Source organism: Schistocerca nitens, chromosome 10, assembly GCF_023898315.1.
Source record: "Schistocerca nitens isolate TAMUIC-IGC-003100 chromosome 10, iqSchNite1.1, whole genome shotgun sequence".
NCBI lineage: Eukaryota > Metazoa > Arthropoda > Insecta > Orthoptera > Acrididae > Schistocerca > Schistocerca nitens.
The window spans coordinates 14,014,871-14,036,087 of NC_064623.1; the positions used below are offsets into that span (position 1 = coordinate 14,014,871).

The following is a 21,217-nucleotide window of genomic DNA, read 5'->3' on the forward strand; positions in this document are numbered from 1 at the left end:
ACGTCTGTAAGCAAACACCGTCCAACAATCATCGGAAGGGTCCAGGCCAAGGGAGGGAGTGTTATGGTCTGGGGGCTGTTTTCATGGCATTCAAATGGCTCTGAGCACTATGGGACTTAACTTCCGAGGTCATCAGTCCCCTAGAACTTAGAACTACTTAAACGTAACTAACCTCACACACATCCATGCCCGAGGCAGTTTTCGAACCTGCGATCGTAGCAGCAGCGCGGTTCCGGACTGAAGCGCCTAGAACCGCTCGGCCACAACGCCCGGCGCTGCCTATTACACACAGAACTGTCAATCTGAATGATTTTAATACTGACCTGCCGATCACGTTTCATTAGCGCTGGAAGACGCTCTACGGGTACCACAGCACCATCCTGTCAGTGGAGTGGTGTGTCTCCCTCGGCACCCTACACCATGTATGGCAACTGGCAGCCATTGTTTCATTGGAATATAACAATGAGAAATTTCAGTCTTCCAAGGAAACTTGCTGCAAATCGCTTGTGCGTCCAGTCCTAGATTACAGCACGCACGGGGGCATTCACCCGCGCTGCATACACCGCAGGGACGGGAAGAAACCTTTACATGCAATACCTTGCTAAGCACCCTCTGTCGTGCGCTTCACAGTGGTTTTCGAAATATACACGCTGTCCCAGGATGAATGGTCAATGTTAAGGCATATGACAGGAGCGGTCATTGGAAGCAAAGAAGTCCAGTAAAGATGGTCTCTAAACCGCATACCTTAAGAGCTACGATGATTTCTTCATCTTCGATACTGTGCCTGCAACCTCTTTCCCTTCCATATTTTGGGAGGAGGTTGTATCGACCAAAGCAAGAAAAAGTTTTATAGTAAAAGAGGTGCGTTTCACACTAGCGTAGAAAAACAAGTGCTCGTCAACTAGCCTTTTTTGCTTAGAATGATCGTTCTTGTCGTATCCCATAAAATTGACCTCTCCACCTGGACACCCTAAACACAGGGTGACTATTAGTGAACTGGCGTTCTACGGATCGGAGCGTGGAATGTCAGATCCCTTAATCGGGAAGGTAGGTTAGAAAATTTAAAAAGGAAATGGATAGGTTACAGTTAGATATAGTGGAAATTAGTGAAGTTCGGTGGCAGGAGGAACAAGACTTTTGGTCAGGTGAATACAGGGTTATAAATACAAAATCAGATACGGGTAATGCAGGAATAGGTTTAATAATGAATAAAAAAATAGGAGTACGGGTAAGCTACTACAAACAGCATAGTGAACGCATTATTGTGGCCAAGATAGACACGAAGCCCACGCCCACCACAGTAGTACAAGTTTATATGCCAACTAGCTCTGCAGATGACGAAGAAATTGAAGAAATGTATGGTGAAATAAAAGAAATTATTCAGATAGTGAAGGGAGACGAAAATTTAATAGTCACGGGTGACTGGAATTCGGTAGTAGGAAAAGGGAGAGAAGGAAACATAGTAGGTGAATATGGATTGGGGGGGAAAAATGAAAGAGGAAGCCGCCTGGTAGAATTTTGCGCAGAGCATAACTTAATCATAGTTAACATTTGGATTAAGAATCATGAAAGAAGTTGAAAGGTGGCTACACTGAGCCACAGCGCCAGAGATCGCTAGAGAGCATTGTTCCGCCGCCTCCACGGGCAGTCATTATTGAGATGTGCTAGAGGTCAGTGCTTGGGGAGAGCTCGTAGTAGTCAGTTCGTGTTCAGATGTGCTAGTAGGGAGTGCTTGCTGAGATGTGGTACTGAAAAGTTCTTGTTGAGATGTGGTAATAGCGAGTCGGTGTGGAGATATACTGTATAGAGTGATTTTGGTCAATATATGAAGGTAACGAAACTTGATTTATTTTTCATTATTTCCATGTTTTAAATAATGCGTCATTACAGGTTCAGTCAACAAAGCATCTGGCTTGTGTTCTTGTATTAGAGTGTAATTCTGGTTTTCTTGAGTAATTATGGTATTTCTATTTTCTTTAATTAATTCAGTATAAATGATATCTAAAATTTCTTGTGTTGTTGAAGAAGAACCGTGCCAGATGCGTACGTTGAGTCATACTCCTACACACAGAACAGTTACACTTGTGCTTTGGTTTCGTAGGTTTTATAGTTGCTGGGGACTTAATTAATTAATTGTGTTAATGAAAATTTCCATTTCATTCCTTGTTGTTGTTCTAAGCAGTCAGATTGCGTAATAATAACAGTCAGGGCCAACCGTTTACGAGACTTCGTAAACGGACAGACAGCTGCTAAAGCAAGAAATCAAAATCATTTTCATTTCATTTAATTAAGCCCCCATGCACGTGGCGACCACTGCTTCGGATCGTCCCTTGGAATTCTTCTGATTGTAAAAATAGTAGGCAGTAGTATTGTTGTAGTAATTTGTAGTTTAGTAATTGTAGTCTATATTGCATGTGTAGATTTGGTAATTGGCATTCTTCTAATGGTATTTTTCAAAATTTTTGTTGTTGTCTTGTCTATGGGTTTGACAATTTAGTGCAATTATTTCAATTGTTCGATTAATCGTGTTTGAGGGAAACATTTCGTGTGAATGGTATTGTTGGAGATAAAGTGTCATTGTGTGTAATTTCATATAGTGACGAGTTTTGTATGTTTTGTAAATGATTACGCGGTCGATGAAAAAGGCAAAAATGATGGACAGTGAGAATGACGAAATTGTTGACATGGCGAACTCGCCAACACAGGACAACAGTATGATGAATAATGGAGTTGAAAACAATGTAATAAGTCGGGAAAATAGTCCGGAACCATTTCAAACTTTTTCTCAATCAGAAAATTCTCAGAATACGAGATTAACGATAGAAAATTCGGGAATAGTATTGAACACAGATAGCTTTACAGCTATGACGAACGAAACTGGTTTTGCGGGAAATGTTAGGGGCGAAAGGAATTTCGAACAAGTTAATACGGAGCAGTTGATGGGTGTAATATTAAATTTGGGATCTGAATTAAAAACAGTGGTAACACGGTTAGACTCACTGGGGTCACAGTTGGGATCACAAATAGGAACAATTAAAACAGAGATGGAAACAATGGAAACACGGTTTGACTCACTGGGATCACAGTTAGGATCTGAATTAAAAACTGAGATAGGAACAATGGAAACACGATTAGACTCACGAATAGGGACATGTTTCAAAAATATGAAAGATGAATTAAAGAAAGAAATCAGAGAAGTACAACCGATTTTGAATGCTCACAATAATAGCTTAATTTCAACAGAAATCAGACAAGAGGAACAGGACAAGGAACAGGAAGAAAAAGATGGCGTGATAGTACAGAATTTTTCAGAGTTAAATTTACAACGTGCACACGATAAGGAGGAAATATTTGAGAGAATAGAGGAATCCGTATCAAATGACAGCATAAATAACTTAACGCAACAGTATCAACAGTTAACTACTAAATGTGACAATACCGAAACCCGAGTCGCGACACTTACGGAAGACTTAATTCAACAGAAAGAAAAAATAGGTGACTCATCGGAAACAGTTGAGATTTCGGATAAATTGACAAGTCTTAGTTTAAATGGGGATAGAGATTCGGATGATACAGCTCCATTACCATTTGCAGAAACCGAAGAGTACCAGAATATAAATAAGCATGTTGAAAATCCGGAAAAATTTAATGAACGCGTTAAACAGGAATTTGAGGCATTACGAATGCAAGTCAAACAAATCGAAGGCGAAATTGTAGGAAAAGACAGTAGAAGAAATTTGGAATCACAGATAGCAGAGGGGTTTGAAGAAAATAATTTGTTTCATTTACGGGATGCAACAAGAGAGCGCCAGGCGCGCGAACTTGACAATAATCGACATTCGGACTGGGACAGACGCGGTAGGTCTTTGTCGCCACGAGGCGAAAACTTTGACTATAAACACTTTTTAACTGTTCGGAAATTTAAGATCTTTCGCAATTCTAAGAATGACATACATCCATGTGCGTGGTTAGATCAATTTACGTACGCACTTCCGCCGAATTTGCCACTAAGTCACAAACTGAAATTTATGTGCAGCTATTAAAGTCCTCAGGGGATTCACTACACTAAGTGAATATGTGCCGTAGCGATCACAGGGCCCCGAGCTGTAGTGGTGTTATTTCCCTTTTAGTTTTCTGCACCGCTGCCTATCTTTCACTATTCTTTGCATCTATAAAAACAACTCTTCTACTATCCATCTATCTAGACAGTAGGTAAAGATTAACCGGATATGACGATTTTACCCGAAAGTGACTTTGGAAATTACCGTTTGGACTTACTATATTTTCTGCAGCATTAATTCGTAGTTTAAATGAAATTTTACCTGTTTATATTCGTGACAATATTACTTCATATGTTGACGACATTCTTATTGCTAAACGTTCTTGGAGTGAGCACAACAAAATTTTGGATTCATTATTAAGTATTTTTGCAAGAGTTGGCATTACAGTGAACTTAGAAAAAAATCTGAATTTGGTCGTTCTCAGGTGAAATTTCTCGGTCACATTATTTCTACAGAAGGTATTCTTCCCGATCCAGAGAAACTAGATGCTATTCGTAATTATGCTGTTCCTACCACAAAACGTGATGTTCGTAGTTTCCTTGGTGTTTGTAATTTTCTTAGACGCTTTGTTAGATTGGACAATTTGGCCACACCTCGTTTATGTGAACTATCTGGAAAGAAATCTAATTGGTGTTGGGATGAGGAAGCTCAATCAGAATTTGAACAACTTCGTGATGCTTTAGTTGCTGCTCCACTTCTTTCACATCCGGATCTATCTAAAGATTTTTGTTTGGCGACGGACTCATCATACAAAGGCCTAGGTGCACATTTATTTCAAGAGATAGAAGAAGACGGCGTTGTAGTACAGAAGACTATTGCATTTGGAAGTCGTGTTCTCTCTAAATCAGAGAAGAATTATTCGATTACGGAACTTGAAGCTTTGGCTGTTGTTTGGGCTTTCACAAAATTTCGCACATTTTTGTTTGGTAGACATACTAAGGTTTACACTGATCATCGAGCTCTGGAATTTCTTATGTCGACAAAATTAACTCATGGAAGATTGTCACGATGGGCGTTGTACCTACAGGAATTTGATTTTAGTATTGTTTACATACAGGGATCTTCAAATATTGTTGCTGATGCTTTATCACGTGCACCTATGGGTTTGAAACAAAGTGCTGAAGAGGACTGCAAAGAAAACCATTATTGTTTGATGTACATTCAAGGTGTTGCGTTTGAGAACTTTATTTCGTCTTCGCTCCAGGACATCGCTAAGGAGCAAAGTAAGGATCCAATCTGGAAGGACATTAAGGAGAAGTGGAGGAGAAAGGAAAGCGTAGCGATCAGACAGTATTATTTAGTTCGCAATGACATTCTTTTCAAACGAAAATCGGTCGACAACTCTGTTTGGTTAGTTTGTATTCCTGATGAGTGGGTCAATAAATTGATTTGGTACACACATTTCAGTTATGCGCACTTTGGTCCCAGAAAATGCTTTCATAAATTACGAGAAAATTGCTACTTCAGTAATATGGAAAAACGTATTCGATCTGTTCTTGCCAAATGCAAATTATGTCAACAGGCTAAGCCGCCAACTGTTTCTCACAGAGCACCGTTGTTTCCTATCATTCCAGCGAAATTAAAGGACATGGCTGCAGTCGATTTGTTCGGTCCAGTGGTTCGTTCTACTAATGGTTTTGCGTACATTTTCGTAGCAGTGGAGTTGACATCAAAATATGTGTGTTTTACACCTTTACGCAAAGCAACAGCTCGTTCAGTATCTAACGCTTTCATCAAACATTTTCTTAAAGAAGTTGGTCATGTTGATAAGGTTATATCAGATAATGGATCACAGTTTCGCTCTAAAATTTGGCTTCGTACTCTACGGCGTCGGAAGATTAAACCAATTTTCATTTCACTTTTTCACCCTCAATCTAATGCTTCAGAGAGATGGATGAAGGAAATCAATAAATTGTGCCGTCTTTATTGTCATCAGAATCACAGAACTTGGGATCAGTATCTTCATATTTTTCAAAACATTCTGAATGAACTTCCTAATGACTCAACTTCTTTACCGCCTCTATTGATATTAAAAAACAAAGCACCGTCAAATCGCATTTCTGAAATCGTTCCTTTTCCGCCTTCACGAAAACTGCGGCATTCTGAAGTTGTGAACCTGGCTCTGCAAAATATTGCATCTGCAGCTGCTAGAAGAGAGAAATCAGCTAAGCGTCCTGGTCGTTTAAAAATCTTGTCAGTTGTCCAGAAGGTGTTAATTAAGTCTCATCGTTTGTCTCATAAAGGAAAAGGCTTGTGTCGCAAATTTTTTCTGCTTTATAACGGTCCATATAGAGTTCGCAAAATTATTCATGATAACACTGTTGAAGTAGAAACTCTTAAATCTCGACGCTCTAAAGGAATACATCATATATCGAACGTTAAAATTTTTGTGGAATGATATAATTTTGAAACATTTTTGTGGAATGACATACTTTAGAGAAACTAACAGCTACATGTAAACATGCGGAGAGTACAAGGATACCGCGCTGTGTTTTGGCGGCGGCGCGTACTCAAAGCAACAGTCAAGTCGGCGCGCCGCACAAGGCAGTCGTTGACCGCAAACAATCACTTCTTACGTCACGCGCCTACAGCTGATCGAGCGCCCAGTGTGAATGCACTGACAGCCGTAAACAAATACACAGTCTAATTTCTCGGATTAAATTCAGTATAAAACTATAGTGATTTGGTAAATTATGTTATTAACGTTCAGTATTTTTCAGGATACGGTTGTGTAAAATATTTAAGACCTTCAGGTAAATTCTGTGCATGTCCGACGTTAAGACGACTTACTATGGAGAAAATTTCAGGAAGAATGTAATTTTGAAGAAAAAAAAAGTAATAAACTAAAAAAGGGTAACTATTAATTGAGTTTATTTTTCAGGTAACATAATTCCACTTAGGTACGTATTTTAGATGTAATTTGCTGCTCGCGATTACGTGATTCATACTTTGTGCTAATTTCATGTTCTATGAATTTACTTGTGAAGCGACGTGCTTGTGTACATTTGCTGATTTTGACAATTATTGATTAATGAACAGTGTTATTACTTATGTATATTATGCATCGCTTGGCTGCATCGCTTGGCTGCACTGCTTTTTTATTATGTGCCTGCTGTGCTTATTTATTTACATTATAATTGCCACCTGATTAGTTGTGCTGTTATGTATGTAGGTTACACTTTGTGATTTATCTGCTTGCGCCTTCATGTTTACTTATTAAGATTACATATAAACATTTATTTGCTTATGCTGATATGATGCTATTGACTTGTTTATCACGTAAGATATATGTTTGCTGCTTTTTGTATGGATTGCATATGTACACATTTCTGTTTTGTTGTCATAACTACTCTTCAATTTAGAATATAGCAATGCTGATGTACAGTGTACGAACATAGAGTTTAGGTTACACTGTGGTATTAATTATAGATTGTTCGCTTGGCAGAGCCTCGTTGTAGGAATTGTGCTGCATCCACTTGTTGACACTCTGTTCTCTACTGGTATATTTACTCGCTATTGCATGTTTTGCTTACGCTTAGTGCCTTATATTTTAAGATAAGAAAATGAACTGCAGTAATTCTACGAACGACATTGGTGCAAGAAAGTCATAGAAGTCACATGAGCTGAGGTTTTATGGAAGCTGTATAAATTTATGCTAATAGGAAGGAAGCTGACGACATGACATACCAACACTAGGTTAGACCATTGACAGTTATTACACTACATTTTTCGTGAGCAATTGAAATAGGAAGTGACACTTGACACAAAAAAATACTCCACATGTTTGCTTCTGCTATGATTCTTGAAGTGGTGTACACACTGTGAAATATTATGATCATTCACACTCCGTAATCGTACTTAATCACTGAGAGTTATTCGAACTAAAGTCTGTTAGAGGTCATGTATGCATTTCTTTTATTTAATGATGGACAAGGAACCAAAATGTATCTTATAATTTATAATGAGTAGAAGATTTGGGTCAGATGGATTATACAGAGGTTGTGTGTGGACACTGTGTCTTCGGATTGCATGGGATGATGAACTGAAGTTTGCACTAGGATTTTATCTGTACTTGTTCGAGGAGACTGACTAGAGGAAAGAGTTGTTATGGAAGTGAAATGATATTGGTGCTGAGGTTTATATGTATCGACGTATTATTGAGGTATTGAGATTATGTGAAGTTGATGATTATTGGAGTTTCGTGGACAAGAGGTAAGGTAAATGAGGTATTAGTGAAGTATTGAGATTAGTGATGATTATTGGAGTTTTGGTGGATAAGAGGTAAAGTAAATGAGGAGCATATTGTTTTTGTTGGTTTATATGGAACAAGGAGGATGAAGATGGCAGACTAGAACACTAAAGTGGAAGGAAGATTGTCTATACACACACTTTGTTAAATCACTAAGCAGTATACACTTTTTTTTGAAGAGAGGAAGTATTTGCATATCTTGGCTTCCTGACAGTTGTTCAGCAACAGTACAATTTGATCTGGCTTGGCAAACATTGGTCTTGACATGATGACTATGACGTTGACTAACTATTATTGACTGTTATACATTGCTGCCACTACTACTTGATACACATGATGAACATAAAATTTTGACAGAATTGCATTTACACAGTTAACACTATTCAATTACACAGTAGTACTTAATGTGGATGAAAGATGAGTGGATGTGTTTTGTGTGTTTTCCTTTTATAATCCCAGAGAAGTGATCCCAACCTATCTCCTAAATATTATTTCACTTGTTTGTTGTGGCTTGCACTGACACCCATAAATATTATAGGTTAACTGTTATTGTGTACTGTAATAGTTAATGTGACAATTACCTGATATCATTTGTGTGTTTATTATGGTTTGTATGTTTAGTGTAAGAGCATTGATAATAATTTGTTAAAGAAATTGTATGTGCATTCAAACTACTGTTCATGACTGAACTGTCTCAGTAGTTATGGTGAATAGTATGGACTGTTACTTGCACTTTTTCTACATGATTGGTGCCACAAGGACATGTTTAATTTCTGCTGATGAACTGTGTGATCAGTGATTGTAAAAAATTATGGACTGTTACTTGTACCTTCTCTACATGATTGGTGCCACTAATGGACTGCTTCTACTGAAATGGTGTTACTTGTTGGTGACTGCACCTGCTCAACATTGCTGGGTGCCACTGATGGATTGCTTCTACTGAAAGAAGTCACCTGTTGCTGTGTGCACCTGATCAACATTGCTGGTGCTACTAATGGACTGCTTCTACTGAAAAGGTGTCACCTGTGCTGTGTGCATCTGCTCAACATTGCTGGTACCACTGATGGACTGCTTCTACTGAAAAGATGTCACCTGTTGATGTCTGCACCTGCTCAACATTGCTGGGTGCCACTGATGGATCGCTTCTACTGAAAAGATGTCACCTGTGCTGTGTGCATCTGCTCAACATTGCTGGTACCACTGATGGACTGCTTCTACTGAAAAGATGTCACCTGTTGATGTCTGCACCTGCTCAACATTGCTGGGTGCCACTGATGGATTGCTTCTACTGAAAAGATGTCACCTGTGCTGTGTGCATCTGCTCAACATTGCTGGTACCACTGATGGACTGCTTCTACTGAAAAGATGTCACCTGTTGATGTCTGCACCTGCTCAACATTGCTGGGTGCCACTGATGGATCGCTTCTACTGAAATGAAGTCACCTGTTACTGTGTGCACCTGATCAACATTGCTGGTGCCACTAATGGACTGCTTCTACTGAAATGGTGTTACTTGTTGGTGTCTGCACCTATTCAACATTACTGGGTGCCACTGATGGACTGTTTCTACTAAAAAATGTCACTTGTTGGTTTTGCACCTGTTGACCATTGCTGGGTGCTACTGCTGGAACTGTCAACTGCTTATTCTTGAGCTATGGAAAGCGTTTATGTGAATATTTGTATAAACTGATTTTTTGTGTATTACTGTTTGTGAAAAGTTATGAGACTCTTACCTGCACATATTCGTCATTGCTGACGCTATTGATTGAACTGTTTAACCACATAATACTTGTGTAAACTGTTATGTAAAGTCACATGTATGAAAAAATTTTTATTGCTTACTGTATTCTATATAATAGGTTATTGAAAGGTCAGTGCAAAGCCAAAATTTTGTCTAGTTATATGATATTTACGTATTAATATTATCTTTTATTTTTGTCTGTATTTTTTTGACGAATTTGGTGGTATTTTCACCACCAATGCTGGCAAAAATACCATCAAATTCTAGCCGTGGAGGAAGGGCATATGAAAGGTGGCTACACTGAGCCACAGCGCCAGAGATCGCTAGAGAGCATTGTTCCGCCGCCTCCACGGGCAGTCATTATTGAGATGTGCTAGAGGTCAGTGCTTGGGGAGAGCTCGTAGTAGTCAGTTCGTGTTCAGATGTGCTAGTAGGGAGTGCTTGCTGAGATGTGGTACTGAAAAGTTCTTGTTGAGATGTGGTAATAGCGAGTCGGTGTGGAGATATACTGTATAGAGTGATTTTGGTCAATATATGAAGGTAACGAAACTTGATTTATTTTTCATTATTTCCATGTTTTAAATAATGCGTCATTACAGGTTCAGTCAACAAAGCATCTGGCTTGTGTTCTTGTATTAGAGTGTAATTCTGGTTTTCTTGAGTAATTATGGTATTTCTATTTTCTTTAATTAATTCAGTATAAATGATATCTAAAATTTCTTGTGTTGTTGAAGAAGAACCGTGCCAGATGCGTACGTTGAGTCATACTCCCACACACAGAACAGTTACACTTGTGCTTTGGTTTCGTAGGTTTTATAGTTGCTGGGGACTTAATTAATTAATTGTGTTAATGAAAATTTCCATTTCATTCCTTGTTGTTGTTCTAAGCAGTCAGATTGCGTAATAATAACAGTCAGGGCCAACCGTTTACGAGACTTCGTAAACGGACAGACAGCTGCTAAAGCAAGAAATCAAAATTATTTTCATTACTTTTTAATTAAGCCCCCATGCAAAGTATACATGGAAGAATCCTGGAGATACTAAAAGGTATCAGATAGATTATATAATGGTAAGACAGAGATTTAGGAACCAGGTTTTAAATTGTAAGACATTTCCAGGGGCAGATGTGGACTCTGACCACAATCTATTGGTTATGAACTGTAGATTTAAACTGAAGAAACTGCAAAAAGGTGGGAATTTAAGGAGATAGAGCCTGGATAGACTGAAAGAACCAGAGGTTGTAGAGAGTTTCAGGGAGAGCATAAGGGAACAATTGACAGGAATGGGGGAAAGACATACAGTAGAAGAAGAATAGGTAGCTTTGAGGGATGAAGTAGTGAAGGCAGCAGACGATCAAGTAGGTAAAAAGACGAGGGCTGGTAGAAATCCTTGGGTAACAGAAGAAATATTGAATTTAATTGATGAAAGGAGAAAATATAAAAATGCAGTAAATGAAGCAGGCAAAAAGGAATACAAACATCTCAAAAATGAGATCGACAGGAAGTGCAAAATGGCTAAGCAGGGATGGCTAGAGTACAAATGTAAGGATGTAGAGGCTTATCTCACTAGGGGCAAGATAGATATTGCCTACAGGAAAATTAGAGACCTTTGGAGATAAGAGAACCACTTGTATGAACATCGTGAGGTCAGATGGAAACCCAGTTCTAAGCAAAGAAGGGAAAGCAGAAAGGTGGAAGGAGTATATAGAGGGGTCTATATAAGGGCGATGTACTTCAGGACAAGTAGAATATAATAATTCCAATCCCAAAGAAAGCATGTGTTGACAGATGTGAAAATTACCGAACTATCAGTTTAATAACTCACAGCTGCAAAATACTAACGCGAATTCTTTACAGATGAATGGAAAAACTGGTAGAAGTTGACCTCGGGGAAGATGAGTTTGGATTCCGTAGAAATGCTGGAACCTGTGAGGCAATACAGACCTTATGCCTTATCTTAGAAGGAAGATTAAGGAAAGGTAAACCTACGTTTTTAGAATTTGTAGGCTTAGAGAAAGCTTTTGACAACGTTGACTCGAATACTCTATTTCAAATTCTGAAGGTGGCAGGGGTAAAATACACGGAGCGAAAGGCTATTTACAATTTGTACAGAAACCAGATGGCAGTTATAAGGGTCGAGGGGCATGACACGGAAGCAGTGGTTGGGACCAGTATCAGTTGCAAAGCGATTTAGAAAAGATTGCTGTATGGTGTGGCAGGTGGCAGTTGACACTAAATATCGAAAAGTGTGAGGTGATCCACATGAGTTCCAAAAGAAATGCGTTGGAATTCGATTACTCGATAAATAGTACAATTCTCAAGGCTGTCAATTCAACTAAGTGCCTGGGTGTTAAAATTACGAACAACTTCAGTTGGAAAGACCACATAGATAATATTGTGGGGAAGGCGAGTCAAAGGTTGCGTTTCATTGGCACGACACTTAGAAGATGCAACAAGTCCACTAAAGAGACAGCTTACACTACACTAATTCGTCCTCTCTTAGAATATTGCTGCACAGTGTGGGATCTGTAGCGGGACTTAGAATTTCGCCGCGCTACACTCGTTCCCTCAGATATAAATTATACCGTCGCAGCGGTAACTCTTTTTTTGTTTTCTATCCGTCTATTGTCTCTTAATGCAGATGTAAAAAACTTATTAGCTAGTCTTGATCTGATTAAGACGAAAAAACTTATTAATGTGTAGACATTTTGTGGAAGTTGTTATGAAATTCGGAGGATGAAAGTAGCAACGTAAAATAAATTGCATTCAGTGTCAAGATGATTTTGATTTGTATAAATTAGTGATTCCTGGACGATTGGAAGATTTCGGAGCAGACCTTTCACGCAGAAATGAAGTACGAGATTTTTGAAGACCTGGACGCCGCACAAAAGAAGACACGTTAACATGGCAAAGAATGAACTCTTATCTACGCCATTTCCCGCTGTCAATTACATTTTATTATTCTCTGTTCTTTTTCAAATAATTTTTAAAGTGGAAATTGATTTGCCTTTTGCTCAGAAACGCCACAAGGACCACCCCAACAATAGCTTTTCCGAATCACGAAGTCCGATAACTTTCTGTAATGCGAAGTCCGATTTGCATTTCATTCTTTCGCTTTTTCACGGTCACTAACTATTTCAAAAAACCCCTTTTCATTCACCATTTCTTCCCACATTTCAACCTTTTCTTTTCTTTTCTTCTCTTTTTTTTTTATTAACCACTACAGATCCTTACCAGGTGGGATTGATGGCGGACATCGAAAGGTTGCAAAAAAGGGAAGCTCGTTTTGTATTATCACGTAACAGGAGAGAGAATGTGGCAGATATGATACGCGAGTTGGGACAGAAGTCATTAAAGCAAAGACGTTTTTCGTCGCGGCGAGATCTATTTACGAAATTTCAGTCACCAACTTTCTCTTCCGAATGCGAAAATATTTTGTTGAGCCCAGCTTGCATAGGTAGGAATGATCATCAAAATAAAATAAGAGAAATCAGAGCTCGAACAGAAAGGTTTAGGTGTTCGTTTCTCCCGCGCGCTGTTCGGGAGTGGAATGGTAGAGAGATAGTACGATTGTGGTTCGATGAACCCTCTGCCAAGCACTTGAATGTGAATTGCAAAGTAATCATGTAGATGTAGATGTATATGATTGTGGTGGCGTCGCTGCAAGGCGACGGGGGTGGAAAATAGAAACATGTGGGAACCCAACCGCCAGACGATGGTTGTAGTGTTGGCAGAAGAGCCAACACCGAGTTACTAATGGAGGCTGAAATGAGCATGTTCTAGCTCACGCAGGCTGGCGTGAAGAGGGAAGAACTATACTGACGTGAGGTCTCGAACATGACAAGGAATGAGAATTCAGGAAGCGGACGTAATTAGTTTCATACTTAACTTTAATCCATTAATGATGAACGTCGCTCTTGACGGTACATGAGTCACAATATTACCTGTTCAGAAGACATAGTAACTGAATATGGCGCCTTGCTAGGTCGTAGCAAATGACGTAGCTGAAGGCTATGCAAAACTGTCGTCTCGGCAAATGAGAGCGTTTGTAGGCAGTGAACGATCGCTAGCAAAGTCGGACTGGGGCGAGTGCTAGGGAGTCTCTCTAGACTACACCTGCCGTGTGGCGGCGCTCGGTCTGCAATCACTGATAGTGGCGACACGCGGGTCCGAGTAATCGTGTACATGTAGAAGCAGACGGGTGGAATCGGACTCTTCCGTTGACCCTCGGACTCTGACCACTTCCGGTGAAAACTGACCTCCTTGGTGGCCGCGCTGGCTGCGGCGCCGCCCTCGTAGGCCCTCCAGAGGCAGTGCGGCGCGACGCTGGCGGCGGCCTGGAAGAGCAGCACGTAGCACACCCAGCGGTAGTAGGCATGGTGGCGCATCGGCTCCCCCGGAGCCTCGGGCCCCACCCCCGGGTGAGCCCGCTCCTCGTCCGGGTCGAGGGCGCGCGCCAACGTGAAGGTGGACTGCACCCAGCAGTAGGCGTCGAGCGTGCGGTGCTCGCCGGCGCCGCGGAACAGGCAGTCGATGGGGTCGCCCACGTACTGGCGCGCCGACACCACCACCGAGCACAGCAGCAGCGCCGCGAACGTCAGCCCGTGGTGCAGCCAGCACGCCCAGTTGTCGACGCGCGGCCCCCCCTCCAGCAGGCCCTTCAGCGACGACACCGAGCTCAGCATGGCGGCCGCTCTCTGTTTCTGCCGCGACCGAAGAGCGCGAAACGCCGAGTCGCGACCGGCTGCACGCTGCGCGAGCGTCCGAACGCGACGGCTGCCTGCGACGGACTGAGCCCGGAGCACGGCTGACAGCACCCCTAGCGGCTACGAGCGGCAGCGGGGCAGCCCCGCGTCACAGATATTATACCACGCAGCTCCGTGTTCGTTAGCGATCTCTAGGCGAGATATCGAAGTGTGGTTGCAATTCTTTTTATTTTGCGCTCGATTATTTCAATTTTATCTGAACAAAACATAAATTCATATTACCATACGCCAAACTCCGGAGGTAACTGAACACCCATTCACAGCGACAAAGTGCAAAATTCATTTCTATGCGTCACAGATATTATACCACGCAGCTCCGTGTTCGTTAACGATCTCTAGGCGAGATATCGAAGTGTGGCTGCAATTATTTTTATTTTGCGCTTGATTATTTCAAATTTATCTGAACAAAACGTAAATCCATATTACCATACGCCAAACTCCGGAGATAACTGAAGAAACAGTCACAGAGACAAAGTGCAAAATCCATTTCTATGCCTCACAGATGTTATACCACATAGCTCTGTGTTTGTTAGCGATCTCTAGACGACAGATCGAAGTGTGGCTGCAATTATTTTTATTTTGCGCTTCTATCTATCTATCTATATCCGAATCCCGCTCCAGCTACTGCTGGGTCTGGGTGTTGACGAGTCCTATCCATTTGGCTCGGTCCTCCCACCACTTTTCTTTCTCCACTTGCTGCCAGGTCACACCTCTCCTTTCTACAGATATTCTCACTCCCATTTTCCACCGTGTTCTTCGACGCCCTCTAGGTCTTTTCCCATCCATCTTTAGTTCTTCCATAATTTAGGGGAGTTTCTGCCCATGCATCCTCTTAACATGCCCATACCATCTTAATCTCTTTCTTTCAATTTCTTCTCTCATACTTTCTCGTTTGAGGTCCTTTCTAATCTCTACATTCCTTACTCTCTCCATTCTTGTTTTTCCCTTAACTGCTCTGAGAAATTCCATTTCCCCTGCCTGCAGTCTGCTCCAGTTCCTTTCTGTCATTTTCCATGTTTCTCCACCATAGGTGGCAATAGGGATGTAATAATTCTTATTAAAAATAAATAAAGATAAGGGTGAAGTAATGGTATTTGGAAGAGAGAAAGGAATCAACGGAAATATTACCTTGAATGGAGAGCCCCTCAAAGTGGTAGAAAGTTTTACTTATTTAGCGAGTGAAATATCTAGGGATGGAAGAATAACGAACGAAATTAATAGGAGGTTACAAAAGGGAGGCAATTTCTACCAAACAATAAAACACCTGATTTGGAATAATGAAGTTTCAGAAAGAGCAAAACTCCTTATGTATAAGAATTATGTATTTTGCGCTTGGTTATTTCAAATTTATCTCAACAAAACGTAAATCCATATTACCATATCCCAAACTCCGGAGGTAACTGAAGACCCATTCACAAAGTACAAAATTCAATTCTATCGAGCAATTTCAAAACCATTTGAAACATAAACTGGTGTGAGCAAATTTTCGAAAGATGTAACCGCCATTTGACTATACAACAGGTTATTCCACAATCTACACTACTGGCCTTTAAAATTGCTTCATCACGACGATAACGTGCTACAGACGCGAAATTTAACCGACAGGAAGAAGATGCTGTGATACGCAAACGATTAGCTTTTCAGAGCATTCACACAAGGTTGGCGCCGGTGGTTTCCAACCGATTTCTCATACACAAACAGCAATTGACCGACGTTGCCTGGTAAAACGCTGTTGCGATGCCACGTGTAAGGAGGAGAAATGCGTACCATCAAGCTTCCGACTTTGATACAGATCGGATTGTAGTCTATCGCGATTGCGGTTTATCGTATCGAAGCATTGCTGCTCGCGTTGGTAGAGATCCAATGACTGTTAGCAGAATATGGAATCGGTGCGTTCAAAAGGGTAATACGGAACGCCGTGCTGGATCCCAACGGCCTCGTATCACGAGCAGTCGAGATGACAGGCATCTTATCCGCATGGCTGTAACGGAACGTGCAGCCACGTCTCGATCCCTGAGTCAACAGATGGGGACGTCTGCAAGACAACAACCATCTGTACGAACAGTTTGACGACGGTTGCAGCAGCATGGACCATCAACTCGGAGACCATAGCTGCGGTTACCCTTGACGCTGCATCACAGACAGGAGCGCCTGCAATGGTGTACTCAACGACGAACCTGGGTGCACGAAAGGCAAAACGTCATTTTTTTGGATGAATCCAGGTTCTGTTTACAGCATCACGATGGTCGCATCCGTGTTTGGCGACATCGCGGTGAACGCACATTCGAAACGTGTATTCGTCATCGCCATACTGGCGTACCACCCGGCGTGTTCGTTTGGGGTGCCATTGGTTACACGTCTCGGTCACCTCTTGTTCGCACTGACGGCACTTTGAACAGTGGACGTTACATTTCAGATGTGTTACGATCCGTGAGTCTACCCTTCATTCGATCCTTGCGAAACCCTACATTTCAGCAGGAGAATTCACGACCGCATGTTTCAGGTCCTGTACGAGCCTTTCTGGATACAGAAAATGTTCGACTGCTGCCCTGGCCAGCACATTCTCCAGATCTCTCATCAATTGAAAACGTCTGATCAATGGTGGCCGATCAACTGGCTCGTCAGAATACGCCAGTCACTACTCTTGATGAGCTGTGGTATCGTGTTGAAGCTGCAGGGGCAGCTGTACCTGTACACGCCATCCAAGCTATGTTTGACTCAATGCCCAGGCGTATCAAGGCCGTTATAAATGCCAGAGGCGGTGTGGGTACTGATTTCTCAGGATCTATGCACCCAAATTGCATGAAAATGTAATCACATGTTAGTTCTAGTATAATATATTTGTCCTATTAATACCCGTTTGTCATCTGCATTTCTTCTTGGTGTAGCAATTTTAATGGCCAGTAGTGTATTTCCAGTAGTGAAAATTCGTCGACACGCGGTCTCAGGCAGGCAGTATCTCGACGGTTTGACAGTATTATTGAAGGTGTGAGGGGCTCTTTCGTTAAAAGATTTTCAACTTTTCTGATACTGACACTTCGACTTACATTATAAGACAAAAAAAGAAACACGACGCACTATGAAGGAATTATACGAATGATGAGACGGAAACCGGTAGATGTGATATACATGTACAGACAGAGAAATGATTAGAATTCCAGAAAATTGTATTATTTATTTAAAGGGACGAGCTTCACAAACTGAGGAAGTCAATAACGCATTGGTCCATCTCTGTCCCTTATGCAACCAATTGTTCGGCTTGGCATTGACTGACAGCGTTGTCGGATGTCCTCTTGAGACATATCGAGCCAAATTCTGTCCGACTGGCGAGTCAGAGCGTCATAACCCCGAGCTGGTCGGAGAGCCCTGTCCATAGCGCTGCAAACGTGCTTAATTGGTGAGAGATCCGGCGACCTTGCTGGCCAAGGCAGGCTTTGGCGAGCAAGAAAACAAGCAGTAGGAACTCCCTACGTGTGCGGGTGACCATTATCTTGCTGAAATGTACGTCCAGGATGGCTTGGCACGAGGGGCAACGAAACGGGGCGCTGAATATCGTCGACATTCCGTGCAGTAAATGTTCCGCGGATTACAACCAATGGGGTCCTGCTGTGGAATGAACCGGCACTCCACACCATCGCCCCTGAGTGATGGGTCGCATGGCGAATGGCAGTGAGGTTGCTATCTCACAGCTGCCCAGGGCGTCTCCAGACATGCGTTCACTGGTCATCGGGGTCAGTTCGGAGCGGGATTCTTCTCTGGAGACTATTCTACTCGAGTCGATGAGATTCCAGCTGTGGAACACCAACTTTGTAATCGTTTGTTTCTCTGCAGATTTACATCACTAAGCCACATCGCTGGTGGATCATCGGCGGTCGGCTTATCTTTGGCGCGTCCCCGGGCATGAGCATCTTTGCGTTTTCGGCTGGGGCGCGCGGGACGGCGAGAGGCGGTCGGTTTGGGGCGGCCGGTGATTAGATTAGATTAGATTAGATTAATACTAGTTCCACGGATCATGAATACGATATTTCGTAATGATGTGGAACGAGTCAAATTTTCCAATACTTGACATAATTAAGTTAATTTAACAACATAGTTAAGTTAATATAACATTTTGTGTTTTTTATTTTTATTTTTTTATTTTTTAATATATATATATATATATATATATATATATATATATATATTAATTTATATCTAAAAATTCCTCTATGGAGTAGAAGGAGTTATCATTCAGAAATTCTTTTAATTTCTTCTTAAATACTTGTTGGTTATCTGTCAGACTTTTGATACTATTTGGTAAGTGATCAAAGACTTTAGTGCCAGTATAATTCACCCCTTTCTGTGCCAAAGTTAGATTTAATCTAGAATAGTGAAGATCTTCCTTTCTCCTAGTATTGTAGTTATGCACACTGCTATTACTTTTGAATTGGGTTTCGTTGTTAATAACAAATTTCATAAGAGAGTATATATACTGAGAAGCTACTGTGAATATCCCTAGATAAATAAATGTCTGCAGGATGATCTTGGGTGGACTCCAGCTATTATTCTGATTACACGCTTTTGTGCAATAAATACTTTATTCCTCAGTGATGAATTACCCAAAAATATGATGCCATATGAAAGCAATGAGTGAAAATAGGCGTAGTAAGCTAATTTACTAAGATGTTTATCACCAAAATTTGCAATGACCCTTATTCCATAAGTAGCTGAACTCAAACGTTTCAGCAGATCATCAATGTGTTTCTTACAATTTAATCTCTCATCAATGGACACACCTAAAAATTTGGAATATTCTACCTTAGCTATATGCTTCTGATTAAGGTCTATATTTATTAATGGCGTCATACCATTCACAGTACGGAACTGTATGTACTGTGTCTTATCAAAATTCAGTGAGAGTCCGTTTACAAGGAACCACTTAGTAATTTTCTGAAAGACATTATTGACAATTTCATCAGTTAATTCTTGTTTGTCAGGTGTGATTACTATACTTGTATCATCAGCAAAGAGAACTAACTTTGCCTCTTCATGAATATAGAATGGCAAGTCATTAATATATATTAAGAACAACAAAGGACCCAAGACTGACCCTTGTGGAACCCCATTCTTGATAGTTCCCCAGTTTGAGGAATGTGCTGATCTTTGCATATTATGAGAACTACTTATTTCAACTTTCTGCACTCTTCCAGTTAGGTAAGAATTAAACCATTTGTGCACTGTCCCACTCATGCCACAATACTTGAGCTTGTCTAGCAGAATTTCATGATTTACACAATCAAAAGCCTTTGAGAGATCACAAAAAATCCCAATGGGTGGTGTTCGGTTATTCAAATCATTCAAAATTTGATTAGTGAAAGCATATATGGCATTTTCTGTTGAAAAACCTTTCTGGAAACCAAACTGACATTTTGCTAGTACTTCATTGTTACAGATATGTGAAGCTACTCTTGAATACATCACTTTCTCAAAAATTTTGGATAAAGCTGTTAGAAGGGAGATTGGACGGTAATTGGAGGCTGGCGGAGTTGTGGCTCGGGCGTAAGCACACGTGTGGTGTCTGTTACGCTGGAGCTGTTTGCGAATCGTGAAACTCCTGCGGCGGTTACTGGTTGCCTGGAAGGCATTTCGTATAAACTGTGCCGAGCTTCGCAGTGAGAGGGGAGTACGGAGTCGGTGTTGACCTAGATGTTTGTACAAACTGAGGTGCGTGTGTGAGAAGCAAAGTGTGGGCCTGTCGGTTACTTCGTCCTTCTGGCAGCCACCGCAAGCGGATGTTCGGCCGGAATGTCTGCAGTTTGTGGTCAGCATAGTGTGAACAAGTTCTCGTAGGATGTGCTCCCGGCCTGACTCTTACCCTGTGTTACTTGTGGGTGCCGACCCCTCGTCTGTTACTGCTTCCGGGTGTCCTCTAAGATTTCACAGTAAAACTGCGTTTTTGTGGCATTATATGTTCCTGGCTCAGCCTCTTCCTAGGAAAGGGAAAGATTTCTAATTCTTTAATGCTGTAATTTAAACATTAAAAAATGTTTTTTTATTCCTGTTTAATGTGAGACAGATTCAAATGTAACTTCATTTATGTATTTGAAATAAATGTGTTGGATTGACCTTACTGAATTATGTGCAATCCAAGTGAGAGACCCAGTCCTTCATTGGTCCTTAACAGTGGCGTGTGGTTCGGGTATCAGAACTGGTCCGAACACGGGGCTCACAACCCATACAGTAAAGCTGCATGCCCTCGGGAAAAATTACTACTGTAGTTTGCCTTAGCTTTCAGCTGTTCGCAGTACCAGCACAGCAAGTCCGTTTTGGTTGATGTTCCAAGGCCAGGTCAGTCAATCATCCAGACTGTTGTCCCTGCAACTATTGAAAAGGCTGCTGCCCCTCTTCAGGAACCACATGTT

General features: G+C 41.2%; 1 protein-coding gene across 1 annotated transcript in view; it reads right to left on the reverse strand.

The window, feature by feature from the left end:
- LOC126209802 (innexin inx2-like) overlaps positions 1-14,735 on the reverse strand; it is an 87,075-nt gene extending 72,340 nt beyond the window's left edge. Inside the window, exon 1 of the mRNA XM_049938938.1 lies at positions 14,310-14,735. Within this exon, the coding sequence (XP_049794895.1) occupies positions 14,310-14,735 (426 nt within the window). The remainder of the gene's footprint in view (positions 1-14,309) is intronic.
- Positions 14,736-21,217: the final 6,482 nt, after the last annotated feature.